Source organism: Epinephelus lanceolatus, chromosome 13, assembly GCF_041903045.1.
Source record: "Epinephelus lanceolatus isolate andai-2023 chromosome 13, ASM4190304v1, whole genome shotgun sequence".
NCBI classification, from domain to species: Eukaryota; Metazoa; Chordata; class Actinopteri; order Perciformes; family Serranidae; genus Epinephelus; species Epinephelus lanceolatus.
In genome coordinates, this window is record NC_135746.1 from 42,615,705 (window position 1) to 42,631,849 (window position 16,145).

At 40.6% G+C, this 16,145-nt stretch overlaps 1 protein-coding gene across 1 annotated transcript in view; it reads right to left on the minus strand.

Moving 5' to 3' along the window:
• Positions 1–16,145, minus strand: part of meis2b (Meis homeobox 2b) — a 63,274-nt gene that overhangs the window by 16,214 nt on the left and 30,915 nt on the right. Inside the window, exons 9-10 of the mRNA XM_033618009.2 lie at positions 3,394–3,470; positions 865–923 (exon numbers count right to left, since the gene is read on the minus strand). Coding sequence (XP_033473900.1) covers positions 865–923; positions 3,394–3,470 — 136 coding nt within the window. The remainder of the gene's footprint in view (positions 1–864; positions 924–3,393; positions 3,471–16,145) is intronic.

The window sequence follows — 16,145 nt, forward strand, 5'->3', positions numbered from 1 at the left end:
CTGTTGCTCAGCAAAGATGGGAAATACTCAAAAACTAATCAAGTTGATTATTTTAACCAATATGAATATTACTGATATTACTGATTATGAATATTAAAAAAAAGTCTTTGAATGACATATAATTTATGAATCATTCATTTGATCTAGGTCTGACAGGCAGCACTTCAGAGAGAGAGAGAGAGAGAGAGAGAGAGAGAGAGAGAGTTTCTCATTTTACAGCACTCAAGGGTTACGGCAACCCGACATAATGACACAACACCACTTTATCCTGTCAAGACAATACTCACGACTTGGAATAATTTTAGTAAAAACCCTTTTGACTCTTTTCATCAGTGGACCCTTACAGACTAAAGAGATATGAATAACTTACCAGGTAATCAGGGAATGAACATATATTCTGACTTTATGATTGCTTCAGAAGTAGGGAGTCACCACTTTTTTTCATCTCTCTTGTTTACAAGGCTAGCAAATCTCAATAAATTACTGTCTTTTTGGTGCTCATGGTTTCAGTAAAATTAACTGAATGATTGAACTGTGGAGAATCTAAACAAGCTAACACTGTGTAGCATCTCAATACTGACAAAAGTTCAAACATTTGTATTTGCATGCATGATCTAAGCAGCTAACTAATGTTAGCTCAAGTGGGTAGCCAACAACCCTGTTATATATGTCCAAAGAACTTCAGTAAAACAAAACTGCTTGACAACCAGACCAGGCTTCTAATTGAGGCAGGGCCTTTATTTGTCAAAATGCGTAGTCACACCAGGCTAGGAAAAAGGGACTGGGTGTTTACTTGGAACTAGGCTTTTAATTGAAGTTTTACAGTATTAGGTACAGTGAACAGTCACTGAACTGCAGTGTTACCTGCTCTGTTGGACTGGTCAATCATAGGTTGGACTATCCTCCTCCTTGCATTTATAAACCTGAAAAAGGAAGAACAATATCATGTCAGCTATCATACAAAAAGGTACATTTTTAGTGGAGATAACACATTCATGGAAAAACAAAAATCTTATAACACATCTACTATGTACCGAAATGAATCACTTGCTACTGTTAAGCACTCCTGACTCCTGGAATGTATAAAAATGTTAGCATGTTAATAAGGATAATTGATAGAGTTGGTAAAAACAGAGATTCCACTTCTTCTGATAATGATGAATATTAAAAAAATAAAAGAAGTTTCACATTAGATTTTTTTTTTTTTCTTGAATCTTTAAAGTTCTTCTAAGATTTGCATCTGTTCCATCCCACCCTTCCCTGTTCCTCACTGGTCTCCTTGTCATGATTTAGAGTAAAGAATGCCCCTCCTTCATCTGAAGTATACAGCATTAACAAAAACTGTCAGTTTCATTGGGCAGCTTTTGAAGAACTGGAACACTGTGTGTCTCCACGGATTTCACTAATAATCTAGTTTATTCCTAATGACATAATCTGGGGCCTTATCTTAAAAAAATGTATTGATTTGGGTTTAGCCTTGTAGCCCTAGGCACTGATGATGAGGTTAACTGCTTTGCCAATGTTTTGCCATTGACACCATGCCTTAAATCCATCAAACAGGCAGTGCTGGGAGCTTGCATGCTTTGACATCTGTATTGGATAGAGCTTCGAGTTAAGCCTGTGGTCATCTTGCCCATGGATAAGTGGTGGGGGGCTGTGTAATTAGGCCTGTTGGAAACCTGATACATTTAAAAGCAAACTCTTAGGAGGATTTGAGAGGAAGATAAGAGCAACGTAGCAATGTAATTCTAATTAATCTAAGTTTAAACCCCTTCACAGGCTGCCCCCAAAATGATGACATGCAGAACTGTGCCATCTGAAACTAAATCCATATTGTGTCATTTTTTGATTGGAGCTGTTTCTAGCTAAGCAGTCTACAAAAGCAGCTGGTCTGGAGCATGTTTTAATCTTTCTTTTGGCCGATAACTGATACCGGTATCAATATATCAACTTTTTATCTCTACCTTATTTAAGTGATCATCAAGTCTCTTCTGTGGTGGAACTGACATTATATTATGCATGCACACTCTTATCTTGATGGCCCACCAGCAGATAAAGTCATGAAATGTGATACTTTTCAATGTATGTAATTTTCATTCATTGTGTAAATTAAAGGTAGGGTTTGGAGGATTTTCCAGTTGCTGTTTGTAAACACACATTCAAATTTGGCCCCTCCTATCAGGCTCAACTCTCCCGGAGGTACGAAGAAGGCTTCACAGAAGAGGTTCAGGCAAGGCTCGCACTGGTGCACGCTTGGACACGCTCGGGCATGGCACCTGCGCTCTCTCATTGGCTGAGGAAATCTCCGCCCAGAAGCGGTCCGAGCTCACAAAAACATCAAAATACAGTTAAAGGGCAGGAGCTCTGCAAACAGAGTCACCACCACACATGAGTAGAAGCCCATAGGTGATGATTAAGCAGGATTTCATTTGTATATGTCTATATTTTGTTTTGTTTGAAAATCCTCCAGATCCTACCTTTAAGAAGTTAGTTAATTCCAATTGTTCATTTTAGAGCCAGTATTGGCCCATACTGATGATGTGCCAATGCCATCCTGCATTCTTATTTAAAATGTTATCATGTAACATGGCAGTGCTACTAGACATGGTCTAGGACAGTTTAATTTATGACTATGTAATTTAGCACCAGTTACAAGGAAATAGATAGTTTAATTAGTATGCTTTAAATCAATTCATTGAAATAAATTGAAAAAGTCTTTTTGTCAGTGCACGGCAGGTCAGCTGATTCAAAAATGTGAAATTTACAGGCAAGCACACAATTCAACATAAATGAATGATACAGCTTCAAGAAATTGAAAAATGGATGAATATTTTTTTGGGTTTAACATTTATAAACTCAACAAAATATACTCTATAAAAAAACTACTATAAAAAAAATTTAAGGAATTACAGACTTTAAAAAAGATGTGAGCTAAAAATATATTTGTCCAATATGTCCACAGGTACTTAGGACTCGGTACTGTCCGAAAGGTATCTTTGATTATCTGTAACTGAATGTACTGATATCAAACACCTGCATTACTTTGACAATGAAGAAAGGATTGATTTGATGATCATGAGCCAAGATTTAAAATTATGATAAGCACATATTTTTTTTTATCATTTTTAAGCATCCATTTGGACATTAATTTTTTATGACAGTGTGAGATAGCTCAACTGCTAGACAGAGTAAGTCACACTTAATCAGTATGTATGTATGTGACGTCCATGTCTTCAGTAACTCCAGACTGAGGTTAGAATAGAATATGTACTCTCAAGTCTTTTTTTTTTGTTTGTTTTTTTAACAAAATGCATTTCACAAACCAAGACACATGGTTTTGTGCATGTGTGAGTACATGTAAGGGCAGTTAAATCTGGTGTTGGAGTGACTTACCAGTTGTTCACTTGAAGGATGGTGAGGCCTGTGTCTTGTGCTAGCTGTTTTTTCTGTTCCTCTGAGGGGTACGGGTGCTGGAAGTGACAGAAAGATAGTTCAATCAATTATAGCTGTCCAAGTAGATTTTCAAGCATTTGGATGCTTGTTTCTTCTTTAATAGACAAGTAACAAACCTCTTGATCTTCTTTAAAATAATAATTCATTGTGGTCATCACTATATGCTGATTTTCCATTCAGGTATAAAAATCTGCTTTCAGAAACGTGTTTCGTGTGACATCTGATTTTTTTGTTTGTTTGTTTGTTTGTTTGTTTTTTTGTTCATGATCTGGAATGCATCCCATGTCCAGTAATTTAAGTGTAAATAGTGGAAACGTATGAGAAGAATCAACACTTACTCTGGAATCTGCAAAGGTTCAGACCAGCGCAGGATGACAAAAAAGGGATTTCAGCTCTGAACCTTTACATCTAAAAACAACTGCCTTACCACACAACTACTGAGCTAATCAGCTCACCATTGTGTATGTACAAGCATGAAAAATACCCAAAAACATGCCTAGAAGTTTTGACTAGATAAATTATGAATTGAATGATGTTCTGTTTACTTGAGGTAAATATATACCATTGGTATTACTTTACACATATTGCACATTTGAAGATTGGCAATTTGAGTTTGGAAATTGATAAAGTAGCACAAAATATTGCATGTTAAATTTTTAAACACAAAGATTTACAACAAATGTGCAGCAACATGTAGATGCACACACCTTGTGTGCATCTGCAGGCACAGGTAGTTTACTGACAACCTCTCAAATCCCTAAATTGAGAGTGGTGAAGTGTCCTAATCACTGCGCCACCAAGAACACATGGCTTTTAACCTCTTTAACTCCGTTAGGATGCCGGCTTCCGCGCTCCCTCCCTCCTCTGTTAAATGGTATCTCACAGGCGCACTACATCATCAAACCATGTGATGTTCGGTATCACCGGATTCAGGAAGCTCTCGGCTTCCGGAATCCGGCATCGTTTTTCTTTTATTCCTTATGGATTTCGCACCAGAGCAGCCTAAATACATGAAGTCCAAAATCGCGATGAGTGGTGACAAGTCATTCATGCCGTTTTTCGAGGGGAAAAGTGAAAGAATTACTCGCAATCTCATGCCGAGCCATCAGTGGACACGTAGCTGGTTTATAAAAGGTAGGAGTCTAACTCCTACCACTATTTTTGGCTGAGATATACCGCCTAGAAAGTAGGATCACAACTTTCACGTTTCATATGGCTTTATTTGGTGATTTATGGTGTTTCTATCATTAACAACATCAGCTATCATAATCACGCCTGATTTCAATAAGGTACAATGTTTGAAGCTGGCTGAGTGTTGTTTGATCACTGATAGTACTGTTTTGAAGCAGAGTGAGCACTCTTTCATTTGGAGCTCCGCCTGGATCTTTTCATGGAAAAAACTCTGTAAAATGGTCATACTTGGAGCAATTTTCTTCAAACTTGAAACAAATGTTCATTGATAGTGTGCCTACAGTCCCACAGTGTCATTTACCTGCTCAGATGAAGCCACAGACAGTTATTCATCCTGAAAATCATTTTTTATTTTATTTTAGGCAAAATTTTCAAATTTTTACTGACTTCAGAGGCCCATTAGTCTGTCTCTGTATCACCTAGAGTGTTTCTAACACTTTCACAAGAAACTTCAGAGAGTTTGCTTTCTGGCAAGACCTCATGCATGCATGTAGTCAGAGCAGTTCAGAGGCTACAGTCATTTTAATTTGGGTATGTCATTTTAGGCGTTTTCGCTACAAAATACTCACCGTACAACTTGTTGTGGGCCAGCATATCTCAACATATCATAACAATTGTTGTTTTATAGATAAAAGCACCAAATTTGGCAGATGTGTTATAGGAACAAAACTGGATGTTGGGCCAAAACAAACTCTGTTGGCTGTGGCAGCCATTTTCAAAACGGTCACCACCAACTAAAACACTCACAATTATATGTTGTTGTTGTTGTTGTTGTTGTTTTGTTTTACAAAGTATTTGGTCATTTCATTTAATTAGTTTCATTAATGCTGTGAATCAGTAAAATTATTCTGTAACATACCTATAACACCAAACATATAAGATGTTCTTGGTGTTCGTGGTGTTTGTAGGCTATACTGCAGGTCAAATACTGGCAAAGATGATGGTGGTGACTGACTATGCAAAAAAGGTTTCTACTAAAAGAAACAGGGTTTCCAACACCCTCGACATCTTCTAATTCACAGCCTGCAGTGCCTAGTTTGTTTGCTGTGAAGAGGAAGCAACCAATTATATCATTCCTCTTCACACAGTGCTGGGAGTGCATCCATGTTGTTAGCCAAAAATCTCCTGAAAATGTTTGAACTACTACTACCAAGAAATAGATGAAGATGAGTGGCTTGGAGCTGCTCTGATTGCCCACAAAGCTTGGTGGCATCAGTGGTGCAGGCTGGCCTTCAACAACAGCTGACTCTAACATCTCTCATTTACTCCAACATTAAAGTGCCATACCATGGTGTATGACAAAACATTCTGACTTCAACCTCATCACATATCGTCATTTGGTCATGGACTTTCCATGTCAACATACTACGTGCAAGGTACCCTGGGTGCGTTGGTTGTTGACGTTCTGGAATGCTGTGCCAACTTCAGCCATTTCATTACATGCATTGTCTATTGTCAAAATACACTTCGTTTTTTACAGGAAATGTATAGTTTGCATACAGTATCTTTCAAAATAAATGCACTACGTTGGTAAAAATTGAACTTTGTTTCCTTCAACAACAAAAGTGCATGGTTACGTTTGGCCAACACATATGTGGTTGGGTTTAGGAAAAAAGGACAAGGTTTGGCTTCACAATCTTATGGGAAGCAAACACCAGCCTCCCGGGTGAAAGTCGGTGCCTGTTGGAACCATCCACCACCCCTCCCTTTTGCCCCCTTAACTTACGTCGCTGTCCCGCTGTGTTTCTGTGATGCCACCTGGCGCTGTTATCATGAGCAACCTGCCGTGTATCATGCCTATGTAAATGGGACAGCTTTTTTCATTGGTGTCTGACACCAAAAGTCACTGCACAAATGCTGGTATTCTATGACTTCGGAGTGAGACCAGGTTGTCCACGACAGTGTTGTCTTACCATGTTGAACAGTTAACATAAACAAGATGTGTGGATAGAGTGGTTTACACAGTAAACAACAATAACACTGGACTTTTTATAAACTAGCATATGGGGGCGACCCTGAATAGTAAACTATCTAATGATTCAATCTAAGGAGCCTGATTTGACTGCCAATCTCACAGCTGAATCATCAAATTGTTGGTAAAATGTGGTTATGAAACAGTATCATTACATTTGGGCAATATGGTGCTGCTGAATGTCTAATTTTACATTGAATTGCTTGGTTTCTCCCAATAAATCATGATATATAGTGTTTTGGTATACATTTATTGATTGGAGCACTCACATACCACTGGCAAAGCACTAAATGTTTTTTGAATGTATGAACAATTCTCTGTCAAAATCAGCAGAGGAAGGTGTGTAGAAACAGCTGCTGTCACTCTTTTTCTCTTTCTCTTTCAGAGGAAGTCGAAAGTTCTTTTTACAACCATGAAAAGCAACTGACGTGTAATGTCAATTCCCTGGCTTCGTTTCAGTACAGCACCACACCAGACACACCCCTTTCACACAACAAACTGTGCTGGATGGCTCATGTCCTATTATAAATTATAAAACCAAAAAAACAATACAAAAAATGTAATTCAACAATCAGTGAACAGTAGGTAAGACTTGACCAATCTAATTCAACTATGTAAATTCTTAGTCTGGGACACATCACTAGTATCACAGTTAGTAGCTTTAGAACATTTACCGAATATTTTATATCACAGTATGGGGATGTGCTGCAAAAATTCAGCTCTGCAGGATGTACAAGTGATTTATTTAGATTTTTTAGAAGTTTGCATTGTGAAATATAATTTTTACATTTTTAATTTGTTGCAATAAGCAATCATTACCAAATTTTATGTTTCAACTGAGTTCTGACCCTTGATCATGCCAACTGAATTTCGCACTTTGTGTGTGTGTGTGAGTGGCCTCTTCAGAGAGTTCAGAATATTTACCTCTATGTAAACAGGGATTCTCTGTTGTTTGGTACAGTAAAGTCACATTCAACAACAGGTGAAGAGATAGAAATTAGAGATATTAGGCCACATTTTAAATACTCAAACATTTCAAGAATCAGTGATTTAACTTCAGAATGAATGGTGTTGTTTCTGGAACCAAGGAGGAGTTCTGCAGAGCGAGCAGCATGTCATCCACAGTGAGCCTGTGTTGCAGTTCATTGACTGCAGTTAATACTGGATATACAAACATTACAACCGAGCCCTTTTTCACTTCCCTGGAGTCAACAAGCTCAAGTGGAGAGCCTACAGGATAAGCACAACTCTGCCATTGCAAATCCAGGTGTGTAAGTTTGCAATCAGAGCTTAGGACACTAATAACGTTACCACCAGCAAAATACCTCCCCTAATTAAATCAATGCTCTACTTTATAACAATGATTGCGGTGATTAGAGCAAGTGACTAATGTGCCCGTTTGGAAATTAATACCTCCACTTAGTGTATTTCACTGTGTTTCTTATCATGAGTAGATGTGACAGATGATTTTTTTAGGGGCCCCAGGCATACCCCATCTTGCTTTTCTTTACACTCTTTCTCTAAGTGGAAATGTTGAAAGTCTATAAACAGTGGTAGAGGAAGTGCTCAAAACTTTTTTCTGAAGTAAAACTATTTACTGTTAAATAAAGAACAATGAGAACAAAAATAACAGGGCTACAGCATTGTGCACCGCTACTTGGACACCACCAATAAAAAGAAATGTCAAGGCTTTAGCCAAAAACGATTTGTATTCATTCAGGAACACATAGAGCAGATTTACCCTTAAGTGCAGGCTCTTGTACTAAAAAAAAAAACTCCCACTCAGGAAGTGTAGGCCTACTCATATTCTGTGCCAGTCTCCCTCATGCACAGTTATTCCTGGAAGTGAGTGCACAAGTTGGCTCCATGACTGACCATGGATTGGCCCCGTGAACACTTCACGCTAAAAGCACGTGCCATTGTGTGACAGTATTTGACATTATTTGACATTGCTTGACAAATGATCGGGTGGGATATAAAGAGCCACAATGGTGGCCTTTGTTTAGGGTCCTGATAAGGTTAGGCCCCCTGTCAACCCCCAAACCCTTCTTGCCTTGCTTTCTCTCCCCCGTCCTCTGGCCCTGATCCCTTTGCTAGCTCTGTGCGTGGGTGTGTGTGATTGTGTGTGTGTGTGTGTGTGTGTGTGTGTGTGTGTGTGTGTGAGACAGTGGGAAGAGGGCGGCAGATGGTAGACAGAGGTGATCCTTGTACTGAGAGCAGGGTCGTGGGACAGTCCCCATTCTGCCGCTGTCAGGCCAGCAGCCGCCTCCTGTGGTCACCGGTGAAGGATGAGCTTCCAAGCACTTCATTTTTAAAATGCCTTTCAGACTAAGTGCGCGCACACACATACTAACACACACACAAACATGCATATGTCATTAGACTTGCATATGCAGACACTCATAAATGTGCATTCATCCACAAAGAACCTCAAACAAGGGCGTACAAATGCAAATACACAGATGTAAAGCAAATGAACTGTACGATACAGCAGTGATTCCCAATCAGGGAATCACAGACAAAGAAAAATACACATACAACAACAATAGTCAGTGCCTGCAGGGTTTCTCAGGCTTTTTGTGGGATTGTTGCAGCCTATAATTCCTGACTTAATGACAACTTTTCTAAAGAATTGTGACAGAAATTGTAATGTTTTTAGGCTTTATTTTTTGGGCAATGAAATTGCAGGAGCAGGTAAAATTGCTTAAATAGTTTCCTAGTTTCCTTATTGTTGTATAGTTCATTAAAAAATGAAGGGAGCATGTTCCAATAAGAATAAATCCGCACTGCTCAGATTCATGATGCTTACTACACTAACATTACCACTAACCATGTATATTTAATGAATTCACCTTGATTCTTTCAGCCCCTGCAATGGTTGTGGATGCAGCAGCCTCTGTCATGGTGATTTGTCTTGTCTGTTGTTCACATGTTTCAGCCATTCCCCTGCTGCTACACATGGTGCAAAACAGTTTACCCACCAGTATCAATATCAGGAAAAGGCCCTGTCTTTAGCGGTAATTTTGTTGGTAAATGTGAGATGTTTCTGTTGCACGTCTGCATCTTCACAACCAGAGACAAGGAAGAGAGTTTGGTGACATTGTATGGGCAACTGCTATCACTGGTGTAACTCACAGGCAACAACACTGGTTGTTTATAAAGTTGCACTGATTGGACAAAATTTCAAGGTCACACAGAATTCATGGGGATTGGTAGAATATGCGTTAAATGTTGTGATCGCAACATTGCAACATCCTGGAGGTGCTGAATAGTGAGAACAGGATAGACACACACACTCATGTGTACTGAGGGTGTATTTAGGTGCAACTTGAAGCATCTCTCCCAACTCATTGGCTGAAAGTTGAGTGACAAATTACTCTAAACTCCGCCCTTAAACAAAGCTACAAACCACAGAAGAAGTCTCTCCTTGTCTTGCTTTGACTCATTAACTATCACCTACAATTTTTAATTGAATGAAAACATACCTCAATGCAAAGATCAATAATCTCATAAAAACAAACACTAATTAACATGAAATACATAAATACTGCAAAACATAAAATTCCCAGAACTTAACAACCGCTGTCTTTACTTAACAAGTACTTTTTACATGTTCTGCGGTAGTTTGGATCCATGCTATAGTCATTTTTATTACTTTTTAAATTTTCATTCAATCAGTGCATTGTACAACCTTTACTGTATGTAGATTTTACAAATATTTAACCAATGAAAATAATAAAATAAAGCTTGTGACTAAGGCCTCTAGTTTCCCGGCGAGACGCAGGGTGGAGCAGGGTGGCGCAGGGTGGCGCAGGGTGGCGAACCCCGCGCAGAGCTAGTTTCAAGCAGCGCAACCCGAGGCGCGCTCAGTTTGGTAGTTTGGCAGACCGAGGTGCGCTGAGATGGGTGTGGCGACACAGCAGGGGGAGGTGTCGACAGATCCAGCTTGGCGCAGTGACAGTTTTGTGCCAAAAGGCTTAACCGAAGGTGTGCTAAAAGCTCGCCAGCTGAAACCAGGTCTACTGTCAGTGCAGGCGGAGCGCAGCCGGTGTAGTGGAAGTTTGGTTGACCAGCAGACAGTGTGTACACGTCACCAAAACCTCACAGGCAGGTTTCCAGAATGTCAGGCACATTAACAATGCAATAAATATCCCAAAAACCACTATTCAATGCAACTATCTGCAATCAGCACATAAATGTATCTCTATATCGACTGTCCCGTCACATCTGATGTCAGATCAAAGGGGATTGGCACCATTTGTAATGGAAACCCAACCTGATTTGATTAACACAGCTGCAAACTAATGGGTTCACATCCCTCTCTGCCAACCACAAACAGCCACAGCATCAGATAGGGAGTATATATTCAGCATCTGTCATCTTAGAAAAGTCAAAAGAAAAGAAACAGAGTGAGACTGCGAGAGAGAAAGAGAGAGCGCACGCACACAAGAGAAACGCTGTCAACAAATTGTAAGTTATGTTCAGTGTCTTAAGGGTGTACGTGCTTCATGTGATTGCCTATACAAATGTTAAAATGTTCTTGCTTAACGTGATCTACAAAGATGGAGTACATTATTGCGAGGAAGAGGAGGAGGACTTAGAGAGGGTGTACCGTCAAAGGACATCCTATTTGGGCATGACAGAGCTGGAATGCAGGTGGGCCACACGAATAATGACTGGAATACCGCCGTGTCCAATGTAATTGTCATTTCATGTTGTACTATTTTTCATTACACAGGAACAAATTACATGTACCCCACGAGGTGGTCCAAGTGGTGACGCGCATTGTGGCCTCTGATGCGCACCCCGGTGGCACCTGTGCTCTCCCTGTTGCTGTAAAGTTGACTCTGACCTTCTTTGCCACCGGGTCTTTCCAGCACATCGTGGCTGCGGTGGTGGGGATCAGTCAGAGAGCTGTCAGTTCGGCTATACATGCAGTGACGTCTAGTCTAGTCCGACATGCAAATGAGCACATCATTTTTCCATCCACACCTGAGAGCCAGCTGGAAACGAAGCGAGGTTTCTTGTTGAAATGTGGATTCCCTGAGGTACTGGGAGCAATCGACTGCACACATGTACAGTTGCGCGCCCCAGATACCCAAGCCATCACATATGTGAACCATAAGGGAGTACACTTCATTAATATCCAGGTGATTTGTGACTCGAATTGCCTGGTGACACATGTGTATGCTAATTTTCCTGGGTCCGCTCATGACTCGTTCATCCTGGCGAATTCTGTCATCCCTACAGTCTTTCAGGGAGACCCCCCTCTGGATGGGTGGCTGCTAGGTGACAACGGCTATCCACTGAAAACGTGGCTGATAACGCCATACATTACACCCACAACAAGAAGGCAGCATGGTTTTAACCGTGTTTTCAGTAGTGTTTGGTCAGTCGTCCAACGCACTTTTGGCCAGATCAAAATGCGTTTCAGATGCATGGACTGTTCAGGTGGTTCATTAATATACAGCACCCAGAAAGTCAGTGCATTCTTCGTGGCATGTTTCGTTATACACAACATAGCTACACGCTGTGGATGCCACTTTGATCTCACAGAGGAGAGATTACAGGACTTATGACAGAAAGAGGCGGAACTGCATGTGCCGAATCAGCAGGAAGAACATCAGGGCGCACGGGAGAGGAGAGACCACCTGGCTGCACAGCTCTGTCCTAAAATGTGAGTATTTCCCTGTACATCCATTCACACATTTATGGTGTAAATTTACTCAATCACATTAAATATAGGCTACAACAAATCACCCAAAACAAATTATTTCAAAACATCTTTTTCCTCCTGGGAGAAGTTTGGCTGTCTGACGCTGCTGCTCTCTTCTGCCATGGCCAATTGAGTAAACTCTTATCACGTCTTTGTGCGGCGCATTTAAGGGCGAGGAGAGGGGCTCATTTGATTGGTATGATCGGCTGTGTAATACCCACTCCACGCTTTCTCTCCTCCCTCTTTCCGTCTTGCGCAGGTAGGAGGGACGGAGGTGGGAAAGAGGAGTAGCTGCGCTAGTGCGCACAGTGTGCCAAACTTGCAAAATCTGCCTGGCCACACCCAGTTGGCGAAGCGCAGGTGCGCTGCGCCTCCGCCTCGCCCGGTCTGCTAAACTAGAGGCCTAAATCTTTTGATTCTATTGGATCCTTGAACTGTCAGCAACACCTCATATCTCTGCACCGCGTCCACTAAATGAGGAAAGTGTTGTAATAGAGCATCTTTGGTGTTGCACACAGCAGAGCTGAAGGTGAACAGTGACAAGGTGATTTCATCCAACTTCTAAACAAAAAACTGACTGTATGAATAAGCACGGCTTAAACTCTATGAAGGCTAATGTTACTAACTGCCACCAGCCTGCTGACCCCCAGAGCTGGCGTCACCGCTGTTTCAATTCGAGTTGCTATAGCCACTACTGATGGTCCATATCTGGAGCCTACACCTGCTCTCCTTCCAGGAAATTATCTCCTAGTGGCTGGGAGTGAGGTGGAGCGATTGCAGGGTGTGCTAGCTAGCTAATTCTTATCTAATTTGTAGTCTGATAAACAGAGAAAGAGAGAGAGTTTGGCAGAATATGTTCAATGACAGGAAAAACTGAGTGCACTGTAAGTTGATGATAATGTAATCATAGCTTTATAATAATACCTAGCTGCTGGATGCCAAGATGGCGCCTATTCATTCTAGTAGAGTTGCTCGCCTGGCACATACACCAAAAAAAGTACCTAGCTTTCTGCTCTATGTCAGCAGTGTGTGGCCCACTGAATATACCCAGTAGTGTTTCTCCTGTTGGCCTCTCCCAAAAGTTCCTGCACAGCTCATAGACTTTACATTTCTTCAGGAAAGTTTTATAAATATGAAACCTCCGTGGGTCACCAGAAAGAGTCGTGATTGATCTTGTTTACGAGTTTTGCTGAGTTTTACAGATGCCTGTTTTATAATGGTTGTCTATGGGGAAAATGCTTTTTGGGACAGAGGTTTTTTTTTTTGCCTCAATACCATGAGGTGCCACTGGGGAAAACTGACTGCAACGGTGAGCAGTGTTACTGAGGGCCTGAATGCAGTGCAATCAATCTAATCAATGACGGACAAAACACAATTCTCACCATTCGCTGGTCAGAAAGCTTCATTTTGGTAAAATATTAATAATATAATGTATGTATAATGTAGCAAATATATGTTGGGCAGTTCCAGTTCAGAAGAAAAGGTTTTTCAATATTTAAGGTTTATGTTTTTTGTTCACAGGTTGTAACACACATCACATATGTTTATATGAATGTTCATAGTGTCAGTGTTCCAGGACCATGGTTGATAGGACACTCTGAACCTTTGTACTGTCAAACTACAATTACTGCTTCGCAGTTAAATGCCTCTGCCAACCACTCAAGTTGCAGCTACAGTTTACATCCATGTCTGTACAGACTCATGTGTAGCTATGACAGTAGACAATGCTTCAAATATGGATGTTGCTGCAAAGAAGCTAAACATTCTAAAACATGGATGCTTCATATGCATCCACCCAGAGGATCTAAAGAATGAGCACAGTTTCAAGATAAATATCCCCAATTCAATATCTGACCAAATCTTTTGTTCTGTCCCTGAGATTTGACATGAAATAATGGACAGAAAGTGTTTTTGCAGAACATTATGAAGCTGGCCTTTGGCCTTTTGAATACATAATGCCATCGCTTCATCAATTTATCAGTTTAACATCTGTGTAAAATGTTGTCATAATTAATGTATAAATTCTTCAGTTATGGTCAAAAATGTATTTTGTGAGGTCACAGTGACCTTTGACCAACAAATTCTAATCAATTCATTGGTGAGTCCAAGTGGACATTAGTGCTAAATATTAAGAAATTCCTTCAAGACGTTCTTGAGATGTAGCATTCACAAGAATGGGACAAATGGAAACTGAAAGCATAATGCCTTGTGCCGTGGCAGTCACTGGTGCAGAGACATAAAAATGTATCAGTAAATGGACTGTGCTTGCATAGCGCTTTTCTAGTCCTCCAATCACTGAAAGCGCTTTAACACGACATGTCACATTCCCCCATTCACACACTGGTGACCGATGCTCAGTTTTATTTATAAAGCCCAATATCACAAATAACAATTTGCCTCACAGGGCTTTACAGCATACGACATCCCTCTGTCCTTTGGACCCTCGCAGGAGGAAAAACTCCCCCAAAAAAACCCTTTGACAGGGGAAAAAAATCCACCCATGCTACCATACATGGTGCCACCTGCTTCTCAGTAACCATTCACCCACACCCACTGGAACAGCCATCAGGAGTAATTTGGGGTTTAATATTTTGTCCAAGGATACTTTGACATGCGGGCTGGAGGAGCTGGGAATCACTATCTAAAAACAAATCAAAAGCTAAAGGAAAGCTAATCTCTCCCCTTACAATTCAGTCTTAAACTCCAAAACACACTGGATGCTCACCAAACTAGCATAACTAGCAGGAAAATTGGCTCAGTAGTTAACTTGTCACTAAAACTAACATTGCTGCTCTCTGAAGGGAGTAGTTAACAGCATGGTAAGAGATTTTAAGTTTACTCGCAATTTCTCGCATTGAATAGCCTTCTTTTCTAAGCACAACAATAGACAAAGAATGACAGGTCTCTAAAAGAAGTTAATTCTTTCTGGCCATTTTGAGCCTGTAAACAAACAAACAACTGCTGATACTTAAGATACTAAACTAAACTAAAGAATGCCATGCTCCCTTTTTGCTCCCTTATTAGTGCAGGTTTTCAGCTGTGCAACACAATTGCAAGAGGGGTTTTCTAATAATAAATTAGCCTTATAAAATGATTAACTTGGATTAGCAGCCATACCAGGAGATTGATACAGAGGACTGACAGTTAAATGGACCTGCATTTGTATAGCGCCTTTCTAGTCATCTAGTGACCACTCAAAGCACTTTTTACACAAGAGTCACGTTCACCTATTCACACACACATTCATACACTGGTGGCCGGGGCTACCATACAAGGTGCCACCTGCTACTCAGTTTTTAACACACTCACACACCGATGGAACAGCCATCGGGAGCAATTTGGGGTTCAGTATCTTGCTCAAGGATACTTCGACATGCAACCTGGAGGAGCCCGGGATCGAACTGGTGATCTTTCGATTGGTGGACGACCCGCTCTACCTCTGAGCCACAGCTGCCCCAGTTGCTGATAATAGGCCTCTATGCAATAGATCATTCTTTAAAAATCAACTGATTAATTTTAATTGTTTGTGAAATGGAAAAAAATGTTTGTGAATTGCATGAAAATTTGTTTTTCTTTGGAAAACAAAGAAGTGATCCCAAACTTTTAAGTGGTAGTGAACATACACACATATCCTTGGCATCAGATACTGATGCACATAGGCACCCTTAACGGCGGTATGAGACTCACCCAGCAGTGACATTTTTCTGCTGTAGTATAAAGAGCAAGAAAGTCTGCACAGGGCAGATGGGAGGGGTGGTGGATACACTTTCACCAGGGAGCCAGCTGTTTGTTTCAAATTATTTTAATAACAGT